Genomic DNA, 17,977 nt, shown 5'->3' with positions numbered 1-17,977 from the left:
TGAGCCCTGAATTCTGATTGGCTGAAGGCTGTGGTATATCAGACCGTATACCACAGGTATGAGAAAACATTGAGTTTTACTGCCTCTAATTACATTAGTAACCAGTTTATAATAGCAATAAGGCACCTCTAGGATTTTTGATATATGGCCAATATACCACGGCTAAGGGCTGTGTCCAGGCACTCCACGTTGCGTCGGACGTAAGAACATCCCTTAGCCGTGGTATATTGGTCATATACCACACCTCCTCTGGTCTTATTGCTTCAGTAGAAAACACCCACATACTTCCCTCGCACTACTGCACCACGTGTCCGCAAAATGCACCGGCTGAGTAACCTTTCCGATGTCATTTCCGTATGCATTAATCACCTTTTAGATCCAAAACCCGATCCCTCCATGTGCTAGTAAATTCCTCCAGCTAGCTAAGCCACATGGACCTGGCCGTTCCGGTGGTTGTGTGGCTGATGGCTTCAGCAGGTGTTCTTTTAGGAGCCGGGGCTCACCCTGCAGCAGCAATGCAGGCTCCTCAGCCACCTGACGCCAGACAGCGTCTCCGAGAGAAGGCGGTGAACCAGATAATGACTATTGCATTTGGGATTTAGAGTACAAAGGGGACAGACTTTTTGGGATGGGATCCTTATGGAGAGACAGTATAATGGGATCTTGTCAGGAGATCCTCTCAAATGGCCTATACAGTGAAACTCAACAACATTAGATGTCTGCTAAAAAGTGCTGATGGTGCTGAGGCTTGTACTACATATAACTTTCAGATGTGGCTTCTGACTGTTGAGGCATCTAGACTCCAGACAACTGAATATAAACCAATGAATGGTTTTGATTTTCATTATAATCATATTTTGGACTTATCGTATTCCATTACAGACTCTGTCATCAAGGACGACACATTTGAGGTGATGATGCAGATTGACTGTGAGGTCATGGACACCAAGATCCTCCACATCAAAACCTCCAGCATCCCAGAGATCCTACGCGCCAACACCACTGACTTCCAATCCACCCATGCCAACGGAAAGGCATCAGCATCGGTTGGTGTTCTATCAGACTCTGCCTGAAATTGGCCTTACCTAAAAGGCCTGGCAATCTAAAAGCCTATCATTTTACCAACCCTATTTAATAAACTGTGACAAAAAAGTAGAAGTTGTCCAGCAACTGTTTACTTCCATATTGCTTGGTTTAGAGCGTCTGGGTCATGTTAAATGGACAGAATGCCAGTGCAGGCATCTACTGTAGGTCTTTAGGTAGAATAAATAGTGGACTTAAAGTTGAACCCTTTGGTAACCTTCACTGTCTTTACCCTACTGCTATAGCATTCTTTTAGATGAGCAAAAATTGAACTAAATTGAAAATAGCTTAATTACAAAACATTAATTGATTCAGGACCCTATTGATGGAATTGAGCCATGTTAACAAGATATATTGCACATATTTAAAAGTGAATAGACCTATCCTGTGATATTATGCTTGTTGCTTTTTAAAGCCATGTTGGTGACTGAGCAAAATGAGACATTCAAACAATTATACGCAAGACTCATTTGTATATATCATACAAACATCATGTAAGATGTGGCCATTATTTGCATTATTTGAAATGTGTCAAATGAGGGTGTGATAATGGCCTACTTTTGTTTGAGTCGCTTAAAGGTTTGTCATGGTATTTGCAGTACCTTCAAAAGGGTTTTCAGAAATAAAACCATGGACAGTAACAGATCCTAGTATTGATGACTTGTTTGTGTGTCAGCATTCATGTTTGAATGCATATTTTATTAACAGTTTTATTTTTTAATTGAAGTATATACAACATACACTTTAAACTTCTAACAAGCAGTAAGAAAATACCTTGTCTTGCTTCGCTGAATGATCTTGCTTGCTGCCCTTTGGGCAGTTAAAGACCATGAACATTATATAAAATACAACAACATGCGCTGGGACAACACGGGAGCCTGGAACAACATAAATGTGGATTATACAGTACAACACATAAAGGCCATGTAGACTGCTCTACAATCCACTAAGACCATTTTTTAATATATATTTTTTTTAAACTTTTATACAAAAAAAGTGCTGGTCCCTTTTTATTTTAGCACTACTCCACAGCTTTTAATATGCAAATATAACATCGTATGTCACCTGGTGACCGTTGTCCCATGCATACAGCTTTTTGTCCTTGGGGTTGTAGTCGATTTGTGTCGTGTACGTGTAGTTGTTCGTGAACGGTAATCTGGGGATCATTTGGGTGTGTGTGTGCGTGTCAAAGGCGTAGGATATATTGGCGTGGATACGCTCATAGTTGTCCACCGCGTACAGGACGCCACAGATGACAAAGGAGTTTCCGTAGAAGTGTCTCCTCAGGCCTGTTCTGAACGTACTCTGGAGGCTGAGGTCAGCCGGGTTCACACGGTTTAGCATGATTACTTCCTGGTGGAAGCCCTCCTCGTCCAGCGCAGGGTACACCAACCACAGGCCGCTCTCGTCCACCCCAAAGTCGATGTCCGAGTGTCCTCGCCACCTCCAGGAGGAGTCCTCCTCCTCCTCAAACACTGCGTCGTGCAGCGTTGTCCAGGCCGCAACGTAGCGTAGACGCAAGTCAAACTTGATGATGTCACGGGAGAAGGCCCGGTTGTAGTAGAAGGCTCCGTTGTATACGACGTGGCCCGTGCCGATCCAGTTGTACGGCAGCTTGTAGGAATTGGTGAAGCGTCCTGACAGGAAATAAGACAATGCAGAAGTAAGAGAGTATTCTATATATTGAGCAATGCGCATCACACGAATCAAATTCCACCATTACATGTAATGTAATCTTGGCACCCAGAACCTAAACAGCAACTCGGTTTTGGGACTAGTCAATTGTGAGAATACCTTTTTTGAAGGTGTCCATGTCGCGGAATTCCAGTAGGTTGTTGCCATAGTAGTAGTTGGTGACATAGATTAAATTTCCGTTGCCCTTCGGGTCCTTCATCCAGGCACCTTCCTTCCGGCCGTAGGTATTATGGGTCACTGGGTCAGAGATGGTGGCCAAAGTGTCTTTGCACAGGCCTGTTAGTAAACATACAGAGATAAAGACAACATATGTACTTTCCTCAAATATTTAAAGTTCAAACAAATAACACTATTTTCCACGAGAAAAAAAGTATCAGATTAAAATGTGACTTTGGAAAATCTAATACCCCCTCAACCAAAGGTATTTTTTTTACCAGGGACTTTAGGGGTCGCCGAGGGAACCTCTGAGTGGCCCTCTGTCCAGCTGATGTGATGCTTGGGTCTGGGCACACTAGTCACCTTGCTGGTCGGAGCTGTGGTGCTGTTGACATTTTGCAGTGCAGTGGTTGGAGACGTGGTCAAAACAGACAAGGTTTCAAGTTTTCTAGTGGTCGCTGGTTGAGTGGTGGTTGTGGTAGTCGCTGGTTGAATGGTGGTTGTGGTGGTCGCAACCGGTGTGTTAGTGTTTGTTTGAATGGTGGTGGTGGTCGGGATGGAAACAGTGGTTGATGGTGTCCCGGTAGCTCCAGGGGCAGATGTAATGGGATTCCTTTGGGGACTAGTGGCTGTTTTGGGGGTGTCAGTGGCCTGGTCTTCTGGGTTCCCCTTCCTGTCTTGGGATGCAGATGTCGGGGGGCCTGCCACAGGCCTGGGCTGGGTGGGTCTCAGTAGCTGGTCATCGATGAGCAGGTCCATGGAACCATCACCGCTCAGGGCTTCCTCTGCTGCTGGTGGTGAATGAGCAGCACAAAGGGTTAAGAAGCATTTACACAAATATACTCAAGAAGCCTCTCCAATGTCCTATTAAAAACCCAGAACAAAACATGTCTATTTACATCTACATTTACATTTAAGTCATTTAGCAGACGCTCTTATCCAGAGCGACTTACAAATTGGTGAATTCACCTTCTGACATCCAGTGGAACAGCCACTTTACAATAGTGCATCTAAATCATTAAGGGGGGGGGGGGTGGTGAGAAGGATTACTTATCCTATCCTAGGTATTCCTTGAAGAGGTGGGGTTTCAGCCGTCAATGTAGAGACCCCCCCCCTAAAAAAGAAGCCTTCAATACTAAAATCAATGGGAAGATTTGCTGTATGTTCTGAACTGGATGGACTACTGCTATGTTAGTTATTCTAGTATTATGTCCAGTATATAAATTGACTTACTGAGCTCTTCAGCGGCTCCATCGTCCACTGTGTTGGCCTTGTAGAAGGTCACCCCTCTGATGACCATGCCGTTGGGCCCCACCTTGCCTTTCAGGGGCCACTGGGGCTCCTCCCTGTCCTCTGGCTGGCTCCTCTTCAGCATGGGCCTGGTGGCCCCCTGGCCCTTGGCCCCCACGTAGCGCTCCTCATACTTCTTCTTTAGGAGGATCCAATCACAAAGGAGTAAATCACATGTGTTTTCGTAAAGCTTTTAGTGAGACAACTGTACTATACATGTTGAACTCTGACTACACAATAAGTTCTTAGCAACCATTTGTTTGTTACATGGCAGTAAAGGTTTCTGTTTCTGATTCTTAATTGTAATACTAGGCCACAGAACCAAATGCTATGGTTTTGATCGCATTGGTTCTGTGAAAATGAATGAGGTCGAGGTTCAAAGTAAGACGGTCATTTTAAGTCATTGTTTTCTGGGCTGTCTGGAAACTTTTGTAGTCAAGAACCCAGACTAGTTTGGATCTCGCCACTGTATTAAAGACGCTGCCAGGCTACTGGCTACCTTAATCCCTCGCCATTGTTTCCACTCTACATCTGGAGTGACTGACAGCCTTGGTTACCTCTGTGTTAGTATAGTGTGTGTGCGGTGTTACCTCTGTGTTAGTATAGGCTGCAGCCGTATCCTTCTGCAGGGACGGCTCCAGCTCAGTTAGACGTTTTCTCTTTTCCATCCTCTGCTGTGCTCTTCTCTCCTTTTCTCTCTCATTCTCCTCACTAGAGCGGCTCCTTACACTCACTTTCTCCTTCTCCGTGTGGTTACGAGAAAAGGTCTGGACACCGACAGGGGCAAAGTAAAAGGGTGAGAAGCCAGTACCATCACCACGGACTTTAAGGTACTTTAAGATAAGCTATGACTGTGAATTGCGTACAAGTGTCAGTATACGAACCGTTTCTATATTGTCAACCCTCCTGAGAAGTTTAGTTGTAACTGAGTGTAACTTTAACAGATCCATCCCGTAAAACGCTCCCTCCAGCAACTCCATTATTGTTGAGAGCTGTAAAAGCAAGATCACAGTAGTCAGAATCCATCCCAGTACATCTTTCCATGTTATTTTAGTTGTAAAGTCTTACTGTCATGTATGCTGTATTCAATACCCGCTTATGACGTGGACATTTCCATCAGATCAAGTACAGTTTGAGGAAATATTCCACTGGAAAGGACATGGGGTGACTCCTTGTTTGATAAAGATAATACACAGACGGGGGTTGTTCTAAGAAGGAACCGGTGTGGTGTTGTTTCCCCTCCAGAGAGATGCAGGCGCTTGTGTATTACCTTGATGTCATCTTTCCCCGCCTCCTGCAGCTTCTTGAACCTGTAATCTCCCTCGCAGGGATTCAGAGCAGAGGGCGGGGCTATACACGCACACTTTTTACAGTTAGGCCCCGATGTCACAGTCTCCACGGTGTAAAAGTCCTCGGCCTTTGCTGCACCCTCCTCTATCCGCCTGCAGGCACTTCTGCTCAGGGGTCTGACAATACATTTACAGCGACAGTCAGAGCCTTCGGACAGCGTTTTCACTTTGTCATAATCCCCCAGCAGCTACGATAGAGAAGAGATGGGTAGAGCATGGGTAGTCCACCATTTGAAGGAGCACAGCATTACACAATTCATACAGACCCATGCATTGGTGCAATTACTTATAGGATATAAGTAACTATTTAAATGGATTACTTATATGGAACAACACAGCATATTCATGAGAATGCATACATTTAGTCCTACATAGGAAAAACGACCATCTCATCTCTCAGATACCAAATACTCTATGCACATTGAAAATGGTTTAATGACTAACAATCGACTAATGTACAAAAAATACTTTTTTATTTTTTAACCACTTGCAAAGTAACTACCAAGCAGACCGGGATCATTCACAGGACATTAGCTAACATTCCTATAAAGTTCCAGTTAGGATTTTATCTAACACCAGGATGAAAACATCTCAAAAACCATTCAAATGATTTTTTTTTTATAACAAAATGTTTTTTTCCTTTCCAGAATTAAAAAAAAAAATACGAAATTTCTTTGGAATGTTGTGCACAACGTCTGTAACAACCACCCGCAGAACATTCCCCTAAGGTTCTTATTAGGTTTCCAGGTAATGAAATAACAAAATGGGTTCTGGGAATGTTCTTGCAACATCAGGCAAATTATTTATACAAACACTGTATAATCATCAGCACAACTGGACCGTTTTTGTGTAAAAACTTTTGGGACAACCTAATGAATGTTCTGGGAACGTTCAAAGAACCAATTTTGGTTTGCTGGGTAAAACAACCACCGTCAATTTATCGCATTGCAGATGCTTTATGGTTCATAGCAAAACGCCAATACTGAATAAAATGGCAATGCTCTGTGTGCATGTGTAATTACGCATGATAAGTGCGCAACATAATAGTTCAACTTTTCCCAGGCCAATATTCATAGACAATAAAGTATAAACTATTATTATTCTATACTCAATAGTTATGAATTATAATGCTTGAGAAAATGCAATTTTCTTCCTCACCCCTGTGATTAACTGTCGCACCTGGCTTTGTATAGGTAGGCTATGCGTAAAACTAGCCTGTCAATCCGAACAAATTCAGAGCGAGGTCGTAAATACCTGAGTTAAAACGTTCTCCTGGTTGTCCATCTCATCATCCAGAAGTGGTCCCTCGGTCTGTTCTAGTTGCTCTTTAATTCCATCATGGACATCTGTCAAAGAGTTCTCCATCACATCGCTGGATGCGACTGGTGCCCAAGTGAGGTCGATGGCGCACCACAACAGGAGCAATAGCTGCAACCTAGACATCATCATCTAAATTACCTGGTGCCCAGTTGAAACGTTGCCAATCAAAAAAGTATACCTTTGAAACGATCTGCAGCGATTCTAAAAGAAATCAACTAGTTTGAAATATCCACATTTTATAAGAAAATGTCCATGGTTAAAGTAAGCGTCTGTGATCTTTCAATATAAATGAATCCGAAATTAATTTTGAATCCTCTCAGGTGAAAAGCATTGTGTTGCCTTCGCTGTAAGTGATAGGTATGATCCCTGTTGATAGTTGGAGGTGAATGAACATGGTTGGTTATGGATAGTTGGGAAGGACTTGACCATATTGGATACAGGGTGGAGTCTGTTCCACAGATTGGATGTGAAACAATAACGTTAGAAGGGATGTTCTTTCTTTTTAATTGTATACCCCCATCTAAACTGTAGCCTAAATGCCTCTTGGGAAATGTTTGAGTGAATACATTTAAATTCCTGGCTAGTAGGCTATTGTAATAGGTAATTTTATTTTATGGATCACAAACTAACTCATCACGTACGTTGCTTCCTAGTCACTTTAGCCCTACCTTTTTTGTCATTTAGCAGACTCTTATCCAGCGCGACTTACAGGAAAAGTTAGGGTTAAGTGCCTTGCTCAAAGGCACATCATCAGATTTTTTACCTAGTCGGCTTGCAGATTCAAACCTGCGACCTTTATTACTGGCCCAACGCTCTTAACCAATAGGCTACCTGCCGCACCAGCTATATGAACATATCTCCCTAAATGTCCTAATGCCCCTGCACATTGACTCGGTATAGCCAAGTTATCATTACTCATTGTGTATCTATTCCTCCTATTATTATTTGTACTGTATATATATATTTTTTTTTTTCTCTGCATCTCTCTGTAAGTAAGCATTTCACTGTTAGTCTTCACATGTTGTTTATGAAGCATGTGACGTATAACGTGTTATTCGATTTTGATTTAAAGTCATTATAGCTCATAAATCTGACCTACTTTGAGAATAGGCTATTTGTGGTAGAAATAAAGGGAAAATGTGTGAGGGTAAGGCTTACCCCGATGGCGAACCTTTACGCGATAGCGCCATCCAGGGGATTACTTCTGTCAGCATCGTTTTATGTGATGGAAATGATTCTACTAACATTCCAGCAATGTGGGAATTAAGATAAGTGAGTATTATTCTTCATATATTCTTTAGTGAACAGCCACAATACAGGGTGTATTTCATAATAATGCCAATGTTGTATGTTTTTTACTTGCAACAGACTTTTGATTCTCTTCTTTTGGGTTAATGAACTCTTGTTTCTCAAATTATATAATGTCAGGGGGCCAGAAACAGTCATGTATTTTCATGTAATTTCATCTCACCTTTGCTAAGGCACTTTATTCTGTGTTATAGATCTAAAGGTGTGTCTTAAAAATAGAATAAAACAGCCTGGTCTCGTAGACTAGCCATAACATATACAGTTGAAGTCGGAAGTTTACATACACCTTAGCCAAATACATTTAAACTCAGTTCTTCACAATTCCTGACAATTAATCCCACTAAAAATTCCCTGTCTTAGGTCAGTTAGGATCACCACTTTATTTTAAGAATGTGAAATGTCAGAATAATAGCAGAGAGAATGATTTATTTCAGCTTTCATTTCTTTCATCACATTCACTGTGGGTCAGAAGTTTACATACACTGAATTAGTATTTGGTAGCATTGCCTTTAAATTGTTTCACTTGGGTCAAATGTTTTGGGTAGCCTTCCAAATCAAATCGAATCAAATGTATTTATATAGCCCTTTGTACATCAGCTGATATCTCAAAGTGCTGTACAGAAACCCAGCCTAAAACCCCAAACAGCAAGCAATGCAGGTGTAGAAGCACAGTGGCTAGGAAAAACTCCCTAGAAAGGCCAAAACCTAGGAAGAAACCTAGAGAGCCAATCAGTTGGCTTTTCATAGCCTATCATTAAGAGTATCTCTACCACTCCTGCTGTCTCTAGAGAGTTGAAAACAGCGGGTCTGGGACAGGTATCACGTCCGGTGAACAGGTCAGGATTCCATAGCCGCAGGCAGACCAGTTGAAACTGGAGCAGCAGCACGGCCAGGTGGACTGGGGACAGCAATGAGTCATCATGCCAGGTAGTCCTGAGGCATGGTCCTAGGGTTCAGGTCCTCAGAGAGAATTAGTGAGAGCATACTTAAATTCACACAAGACACCAGATAAGACAGGAGAAGTACTCCAGATATAACAAACTGACCCTAGCCCCCGACACAAACTACTGCAGCATAAATACTGGAGGCTGAGACAGGAGGGGTCAGGAGACAATGTGGCCCCATCCGATGATACCCCCGGACAGGGCCAAACAGGAAGGATATAACCCCACCCACTTTGCCAAAGCACAGCCCCCTCACCACTAGAGGGATATCTTCAACCACCAACTTACCATCCTGAGACAAGGCCAAGTATAGCCCACAAAGATCTCCGCCACGGCACAACCCAAGGGGGCGCCAACCCAGACAGGAAGATCACATCAGTGACTCAACCCAATCAAGTGACGCACCCCTCCTAGGGATGGCATGAAAGAGCACCAGTAAGCCAGTGACTCAGCCCCTGTAATAGGGTTAGAGGCAGATAATCCCAGTGGAGAGAGGGGAACCGGCCAGGCAAGCCCCACAAGCTTCCTAAAATAAGTTGGGTGAATTTTGGCCCATTCATCCTGACAGAGCTGGTGTAACTGAGTCAGTTTTCTAGGTCTCCTTGCTCGCACACGCTTTTTCAGTTCTGCCCACCAATTTTCTATAGGATTGATGTCAGGGCTTTGTGATGGCCACTCCAATACCTTGACTTTGTTGTCCTTAAGCCATTTTGCCACAACTTTGGAAGTATGCTTGGGGTCATTGCCCATTTGGAAGACCCATTTGCATCTTCACAAGGTCCTTTGCTGTTGTTCTGCGATTGATTGCACTTTTCACACAAATGTACGTTCATCCCTAGGAGACAGAACGCGCCTCATTCCTGAGCGGTATAACAGCTGCATAGTCCCATGGTGTTTATACTTGCGTACTATTGTTTGTACAGATGAACATGGTACTTTCAGGCGTTTGGAAATTGCTCCCAAGGATGAATCAGACTTGTAGAGGTCTACAAATTTTTCGGAGTCTTGGCTGATTTATTTTTATTTTCCCATGATGTCAAGGAAAGAGAGACTGAGTTTGAAAGCAGGCCTTGAAATACATCCACAGGTACTCCTCCAATTGACTCAAATTATGTAAATTAGCCTACCTAAAGCAATGACATAATTTTCTTGAATTTTCCAAGCTGTTTAAAGGCACAGTCAACTTAGTTTATGTAAACTGCTGACCCACTGGAATTGTGATACAGTGAATTATAAGTGAAATAATCTGCCTATAAACAATTGTTGGAAAAATGACTTGTGTCATGCACAAAGTAGATGTCCTAACCGAGTTGCCAAAACTATAGTTTGTTAACAAGAAATGTGTGGAGTGGTGTAAAAACTAGTTTTAATGACTCCAACCTAAGTGTATGTAAACTTCCGACTTCAACTGTAGTAGTAAACAAAAATCTGGGACACTCGAGTTAGTATGTTACGTTTGGTATGGTTACATAAGTCATAGGGTTACTTAATGCAAAAGCCAACATATAATGCAAACGTCTAGAAACCCAAAGGTTGGGTGTTTGAATCTCATCATGGACAATTTTAGCTAATTAGCAACTTAGCAACTACTTAGTACTTGTATAGCTACTTTGCAACTACTTAGCATGTTAGCTAACCCTTCCCCTAACCCTAGACCTAACCTTAACCCTTTAACCTAACATCACTGAGCCTCTCACATTAAACAACTGTCTTTCCTGTAGTTTTTTCTCTTGCCAACATAGTGGTGTGCACACTAAACAATGTGGCACAGACAGGGGTCACACACTACAAGATTTTTCATTTGATTGTGGGGATTCTCGATACCATGCAGTCTCGTGAAAACAATGATGTGATGACGTGATTAGATTGGTAATGTAGCTAGAACGAGCTATGGCTCAAAGCAGCCTCAAACGTTTTCAGTAAGACATTCACGCTTGCCATACAGAGTTGAAATATCTAGCCAATATATTTTTTATTGAATAACATTGCTTGTGAACTTCAGAGCTGTATTGATTTGATACTTTGGCTTTGTTTAAAAAGTACACATGCATATTAGTAGTAGTCATCGCTCTTGCTCGATAGTCTACACATTCTGGGTGATGCAATACAACATCATCATCTTTTTCTTCTTCTTTGGCGAGTTCTCATTGGCTACTGCTGATCACCGTTCTCAACTTGTCGATGCACATCTCACACTACAAGAGCATTGCACTTTTTGTGCAGATAAAATCAAACATTTGAAAATATTGCAACGTCTGGGATGGCTCAAAGACGGGATCGGTAGACTTCAGATTGTGTCTCTATGGCCACCAGCCTGAGTAGGCAATTACATTGGGGATTTTGTCTCCAATCGCAAAAACTTGTCTGGGACAGCTACATCAGTGCCAAAGTCGTGGAGTGTACGCCCGGCTTAACCCTAACCTTAAACCCTAACCCAACTGCTAGCCAAGCTAACATAAGCCACAACAAATTGCAATTTGTAACATACTGTATCATACGTATTGCAAATTCGTAAGGTATTATACGAATTGTAATTCGTAACATATCATACAAATTTCATTTTGCAACAAATTAATACATGCCATACCAAACGTAACATATCATACTAATATGAGTGTCCTGTATCTTCATTTACTATGCTACGGCTACCCAGGTTGAATAGAAAGATTCAATAGTATGTGCACTTAAAAACATCTAAAAATACTCTCTCAATCTTCTCAAACCAGTTACAATAACCTCACAATCCTCTGAAAATGGCGCCAACAGACACGGTCACCCTGTTTCTAGATCCTAACCAACTTTGCAGTATATCGTTTTTTGGGGGGTGTTCTTTCTTACATTATTTGTTCAGAACGTTTCTTATATTATTACCTACAGCCGGGAAATAACTTTTGGATATTAGATTGCCGGTCACTCACCAGAAATTCAAGCAGAAATTCGACTTACCTAATCTGGAACCTTTGTTTGAACTTCCTGAGGCAGCTCTAGTCATCCCAGGGGCTGCACCAAAAAACAGTCACCAGAGAAGAGGTCGAAGGAGTGAGGCGCTAGTCAGACTCAGGCATACCATCCACCACTTCCGAGTTTATTACTCGCTAATGTTCAGTCCTTGGACAATAAAGGAGACAAGCTCAGGGCAAGGATCTCCTTCCAGAGAGACATCAGGGACTGTAACTTATATTTTAAGGATCTCTCCGGATATATTGTTCTCTGTCCATCGCGTGGACAGGAAGAAAGAACTGTCCGGGAAAAAAAGGTGGATTGTGTGGTGATTGTGGTAATGTACAGGAACTCGAGTCCATTTGATCTCCCAATCTGGAATACCTCACCATCAAATGTCGACCGCATTCCCTCCATAGATAATTTTTGGGGTCATCATTACTGCCCTGTATATTCCCCTCCAAGCAGACACCGCAACGGCTCTCAAGGAACTACACTGGACTGTGCGCAAACTGGAAACCGCATATCCAGAGGGCGCAGCTATTGAAGCTGTGGACTTTAATAAAGGAGATCGGAGGAAAACGCTATCGAAATTCTAACAACACTTCTCTTGTGTGCCCTCCCTTCGACAAATCAGATCACGCCTCCATTCTGCTCCTTTCCACCTATAGGCAGAAACTTAAACAATAAGCTCCCGTGGTATATACTGTTTAATGTTGGTCAGACTAATTGGAATCAATGCTTCAAGATTGTTTTGATCACACAGACTGGGAAATGTTCTGGGTCACCTCTGAGTATAGCATTGGCGTATACACGGACTCGGTGACGGGGTTCATCAGGAAGTGCATAGAGGATGTTGTTCCCATTGTGATGATTAGAACTTATCCAAACCTAGGTAGCATTCACGCGCAAAACTGGGAACATGGATGTGTACAAACTAAAGTTCTTCACGGATCCACCTGTACCCAAATACCCGAGAACCGATCTGGGACCTGAGCGGGTCCGGATCCAGAATTCTAAATAATGTCACAGGTCGGGTCGGATCTGTTATGATTATCACGGGTCTCGGGTATGTGTAATTGTAACTGACTTGTCCGGAAGGACCCACATTTTTTCACATTTTGTTACATTACAGACATATTCTAAAATGGATGACATAAAAACTATTCCTCATCAATCTACTCACAATACCCATAATGACAAATCGAAAACAATTATTTATTTAATTTTTAAATTTCTATTTAAAAAATGGAAATATCACATTTATAGAACTATTCAGTCTCTTTACTCAGTACTTTGTTGAAGCACCTTTCCTGACTAGTCTCCCAGTCCCTGCCGCTGATAAACATCCCCGCAACATGATGCTACCACCACCATGCTTCACCATAGGGATGGTGCCAGGTTTCCTCCAGACGCGACGCTTGGCCTTCAGGCATTGTACATTGTACATTTTGTTGTATATGTCTGTTACCCAAAATAAATTCAATTCAATATATCTTGAACTTTATTGTTGAGAACATTTCGGGACTCTATCAACACTGGCCTAATGAAACAAATACCAAAAGGGTGTTTTAAGTAGAGTTTTCCATTACTAATGTTTGCGTACTTTAAATGTACAGTATATACTGTATTCTAGCCATCACTTTAATAATCTTGACATATTGTCTCACCCACGTTATATGTATGTATTAACTGTATTATACTGATGTCTCATCCTATATACAGTGGGGCAAACAAGTATTTAGTCAGCCACCAATTGTGCAAGTTCTCACACTTAAAAAGATGAGAGAGGCCTGTAATTTTTTAGGGAAAGAATTTCAGAAAATCACATTGTAGGATGTTTAATGAATTTATTTGCAAATTATGGTGGGAAATGAGTATTTGGTCACCTACAAACAAGCAAGATTTCAGGCTCTCACAGACCTGTAACTTCTTCTTTAAGAGGCTCCTCTTTCCTCCACTCGTTACCTGTATTAATGGCACCTGTTTGAACTTGTTATCAGTATAAAAGACACCTGTCCACAACCTCAAACAGTCACACTCCAAACTCCACTATGGCCAAGACCAAAGAGCTGTCAAAGGACACCAGAAACAAAATTGTAGACCTGCACCAGGCTGGGAAGACTGAATCTGCAATAGGTAAGCAGCTTGGTTTGAAGAAATCAACTGTGGGAGTAATTATTAGGAAATGGATGATATACAAGACCACTGATAATCTCCCTCGATCTGGGGATCCACGCAAGATCTCACCGCGTGGGGTCAAAATGATCACAAGAACGGTGAGCAAAAATCCCAGAACCACACGGGGGGACCTAGTGAATGCCCTGCAGAGAGCTGGGACCAAAGTAACAAAGCCTACCATCAGTAACACACTACGCCGCCAGGGACTCAAATCCTGCAGTGCCAGACGTGTCCCCCTGCTTAAGCCAGTACATGTCCAGGCCTGTCTGAAGTTTGCTAGAGAGCATTTGGATGATCCAGAAGAATATTGGGAGAATGTCATATGGTCAGATGAAACCAAAATATAACTTTTTGTTAAACTCGTCGTGTTTGGAGGACAAAGAATGCTGAGTTGCATCCAAAGAACACCATACCTACTGTGAAGCAGGTGCTTCACATCATGCTTTGGGGCTGTTTTTCTGCAAAGGGTCCAGGACGACTGATCCGTGTAAAGGAAAGAATGAATGGGGCCATGTATCGTGAGATTTTGAGTGAAAACCTCCTTCCATCAGCAAGGGCATTGAAGATGAAACGTGGCTGGGTCTTTCAGCATGACAATGATCCCAAACACACCACCCGGGCAAAGAAAGAGAGGCTTTGTAAGAAGCATTTCAAGGTCCTGGAGTGGCCTAGCCAGTCTCCAGATCTCAACCCCATAGAAAATCTTTGGAGGGAGTTGAAAGTCCGCGTTGCCCAGCAACAGCCCCAAAACATCACTATTCTAGAGGAGATCTGCATGGAGGAATGGGCCAAAATACCAGCAACAGTGTGTGAAAACCTTGTGAAGACTTACAGAAAACATTTGACCTCTGTCATAGCCAACAAAGGGTATATAACAAAGTATTGAGATAAACTTTTGTTATTGACCAAATACTTATTTTCCACCATAATTTGCAAATACATTCATTCAAAATCCTACAATGTGATTTTCTGGATTTCTTTTTCTAATTTTCTCTGTCATAGTTGAAGTGTACCTATGATGAAAATTACAGGCCTCTCTCATCTTTTTAAGTGGGAGAACTTGCACAATTGGTGGCTGACTAAATACTTTTTTGCCCCACTGTAACTACTGTACACATCTTTTTTAATTTATTTGAGGCATTTTTACTACCTTTTTCACCCCAATTTCATGATTTCGATCTTGTCTCATCGCTGTGACTATACCAAAAAAAAAAAAAAAACCTTTTGGTATTTGTTTCATTAGCCCAGTGTTGATATAGTCCCAACAGGCTAGAGAGAGAGAGAGAAATATTGAGTCATGCGTCCTCAGAAACATGACCCGCCAGCCGCACATTTTAAAACCCACTCGCTTAACCCGGAAGCCAGTTGCACCAATGTGTCGGAGAAAACACCGTTCAACTGACAGGCACCCAGCCTGCCACAAGGAGTCGCTCGAGCTCGATGATCCAAACCCTCTCCTAACCCAGACGACACTGGGCCAATTGTGCACCTCCCTATGGGACTCCCAGTAACGGCCGGTTGTGTCACAGCCTGGGATCGAACCGCAGGCTGTACTGACAGCCTCAAAACTGCAATACAGTGCCTTATACCGCTGCACCACTCGGGATGCCTTGTACACACCTTTTCTATTCATATACTGACCATGCTTTCTTTACACACCATTATATGTATATATACAGTATATTTATATTCCGGTCTCTGACATTGTTCATTCTGATATTTCTTAGTTGCTTAATTTTTATGCATTCTTTGTGTATGGTTTTTAAAATGTATATAGCATTTTTATTGCTAGATATTATTATTGCACTGTTGGAGCGAGAAACACAAGCATTTCGCTGCACCTGTGTTAACATCTGCAAATCTGTGTACGAGACCAATAAACTTTGATTTGAAGGATAGTTCTCGTGGTTGAGTAATACTTGATTGATAATTCCCTGTGCTATGGAATGTGCATATGTCAGTGTTTATTTAAGTGTGAGAGGTGCAGATCCTTGTTGCTTGGCACCCCTCGTTCAAAGCTATTAGAACAACAGTCTATTGTGTAGGTACAGAGCCCTCCAGCAGTTTGGGGCAGCTCGGGAGGTTGACGTTGTTGCTTTGACACACACCGACAACTACGCCACAGCCACTAGAGGTCCTCTTTAATGGGTACCTGTGTGTGAGTGAAATCACAGATCCTTTTTGTTTCGAAGGTACCTGTAATATTATGGAGACATGCCAGGGAGTGCAGATACTGATCTGAGGGATAGTGTTTTCTTTTATCATTGGGGTTGGGGAACTTTGAAGAAAAGTAGGAAATTAACTTGTGTATAAGTCAGCATAGGAGGTTGGAGATGTTTGTTGGGTATAACGTCTTATTGATTTACCGCTTTCCCTTTAGAAGTAATAAGAAAGTAATACATCATGGGAAGATATTTTTTTGAGATTTTGAATCTGATAACAGACACAGAATGGAGAGTTTGTGGTATCTAATAATGGTCAGCCCGAACACATGTCCAAAGATTTGTTTTAGGACTGTTTTAAATTTGATACAGTTCCCTTTCCTCCCCCAACAACTTTGAACGTTATAGATGACTTTTAAGTCAAATGTTTTGCATGGTATTCCATATGATGTGTTCAGTGAACCACGTGTATATTGAATTCCTAAAAGAGGGATTCTGACAGGAACAGGTTTTTTTTGGGGGGGGGGGTGAAACGTCTGAACATGCCTCTCCAGTCAAACCTCTATATTTACGGTAACACAAGAACAAGCTTGCATTATCCTAGGTGGTATACTATTGTCTGGTTGGAGTTCAGATGGGATGGTGCAACCATGGGAAAGATATTTCAGCAGATTAGCTAAAGGGGAAATCTCCTGCAATCTGTTCCTCAAAGAGACATCAAAGCCCTCCATAAATATTACATTGGCATCTATGTAAGACCTTCTGTGGGGGAGAATTAAATAATTCACATACAATGATAACCGTAACTAATACAAAACATACAAATAAGTCCCCCTTGTGTTTTCAACTCCCTCTTCTTACATCGCTCCATATGGAACAGCTTATACACATTAATGGAAACATGGAGAGATTTGGCCAGAAAACCAAGTGAAACATAGCTGCAGGCTTTATTTCCAGTTGTTGGGGCTGGGTTTGATTTCCATAAGACTATTTAGTAGAATATACCATTTTCATAGATTTTCGGCTTTAAGTGGAACAGTTGTTGGGGTTCTATTCAATCAAAGTCCGTTACCATGTTTCCTGAGGAAGACAAAAGCAACATTCTTCTAGAACTGAGAGAATGAATGCGAGTTTAAGTTTGTGTAATCAATAAAATAATGTAAACAGTATAATATATACTCGAGACAAAATAAACTTTGTGGCATATTCATTCAAACATGCTTTCTCACAGCATGGAAAATATAATATTTTGCCTTTGCTGTGGAACTCTAACCATTTTTGACTGGCATTAGAAAAGTTGGTCTTGCACAGTATATCCTATGCATTGTTCACTCATTACCAGAAACATTGTGTCTGTGTTTATAGGATTTGTAAGACATTATTTTCTTGAAAAGACTAGGACAAAGAGGCTATGCTCTCCAGGAAACGTAATGTTGCTTGCATAATGCTGCTATTGGACCAGGTCTCTCTTGGAAAAGGGATGTTATCTCAATGAGAAAAAAAACCTGTATAAATAAAGATAAAATGAAGAAAAAATAACCCCAGCTCT

The 17,977-nt window shown here is 41.9% G+C and overlaps 2 protein-coding genes across 8 annotated transcripts in view; one reads left to right on the top strand and one right to left on the bottom strand.

The window, feature by feature from the left end:
* LOC135515646 (cyclic AMP-dependent transcription factor ATF-6 alpha-like) overlaps positions 1–1,729 on the top strand; it is a 45,857-nt gene extending 44,128 nt beyond the window's left edge. For all 5 annotated transcript variants that reach the window (XM_064939306.1, XM_064939325.1, XM_064939316.1 and 2 more), the window contains one exon: positions 883–1,729. In XM_064939306.1, coding sequence (XP_064795378.1) covers positions 883–1,073 — 191 coding nt within the window. In that variant the 3' untranslated portion in view covers positions 1,074–1,729. The remainder of the gene's footprint in view (positions 1–882) is intronic.
* Positions 1,730–1,744: 15 nt separating this feature from the next.
* Positions 1,745–7,305, bottom strand: olfml2bb (olfactomedin-like 2Bb). Of its 3 annotated transcripts, none has more exons than XM_064939267.1 (8): positions 6,828–7,305; positions 5,495–5,761; positions 5,109–5,216; positions 4,815–4,991; positions 4,168–4,363; positions 3,213–3,725; positions 2,878–3,054; positions 1,745–2,720 (listed from the first exon to the last, which is right to left on the bottom strand). In XM_064939267.1, exons 1-8 carry the CDS (start codon positions 7,020–7,022, stop codon positions 2,119–2,121), a joined length of 2,235 nt encoding a protein of 744 aa, XP_064795339.1. In that variant the 5' UTR covers positions 7,023–7,305; the 3' UTR covers positions 1,745–2,118. The 3 variants fall into 3 exon arrangements, with proteins under 3 accessions (XP_064795339.1, XP_064795349.1, XP_064795358.1); XM_064939277.1 differs by having other exon boundaries at positions 3,213–3,722; XM_064939286.1 differs by having other exon boundaries at positions 4,168–4,360.
* Positions 7,306–17,977: the final 10,672 nt, after the last annotated feature.

The sequence above is a fragment of the Oncorhynchus masou genome, chromosome 3, assembly GCF_036934945.1.
Source record: "Oncorhynchus masou masou isolate Uvic2021 chromosome 3, UVic_Omas_1.1, whole genome shotgun sequence".
Taxonomy (NCBI): domain Eukaryota; kingdom Metazoa; phylum Chordata; class Actinopteri; order Salmoniformes; family Salmonidae; genus Oncorhynchus; species Oncorhynchus masou.
Note: the sequence above shows the minus strand (reverse complement) of the source record. Positions and strands in the feature narration are given on the sequence as shown.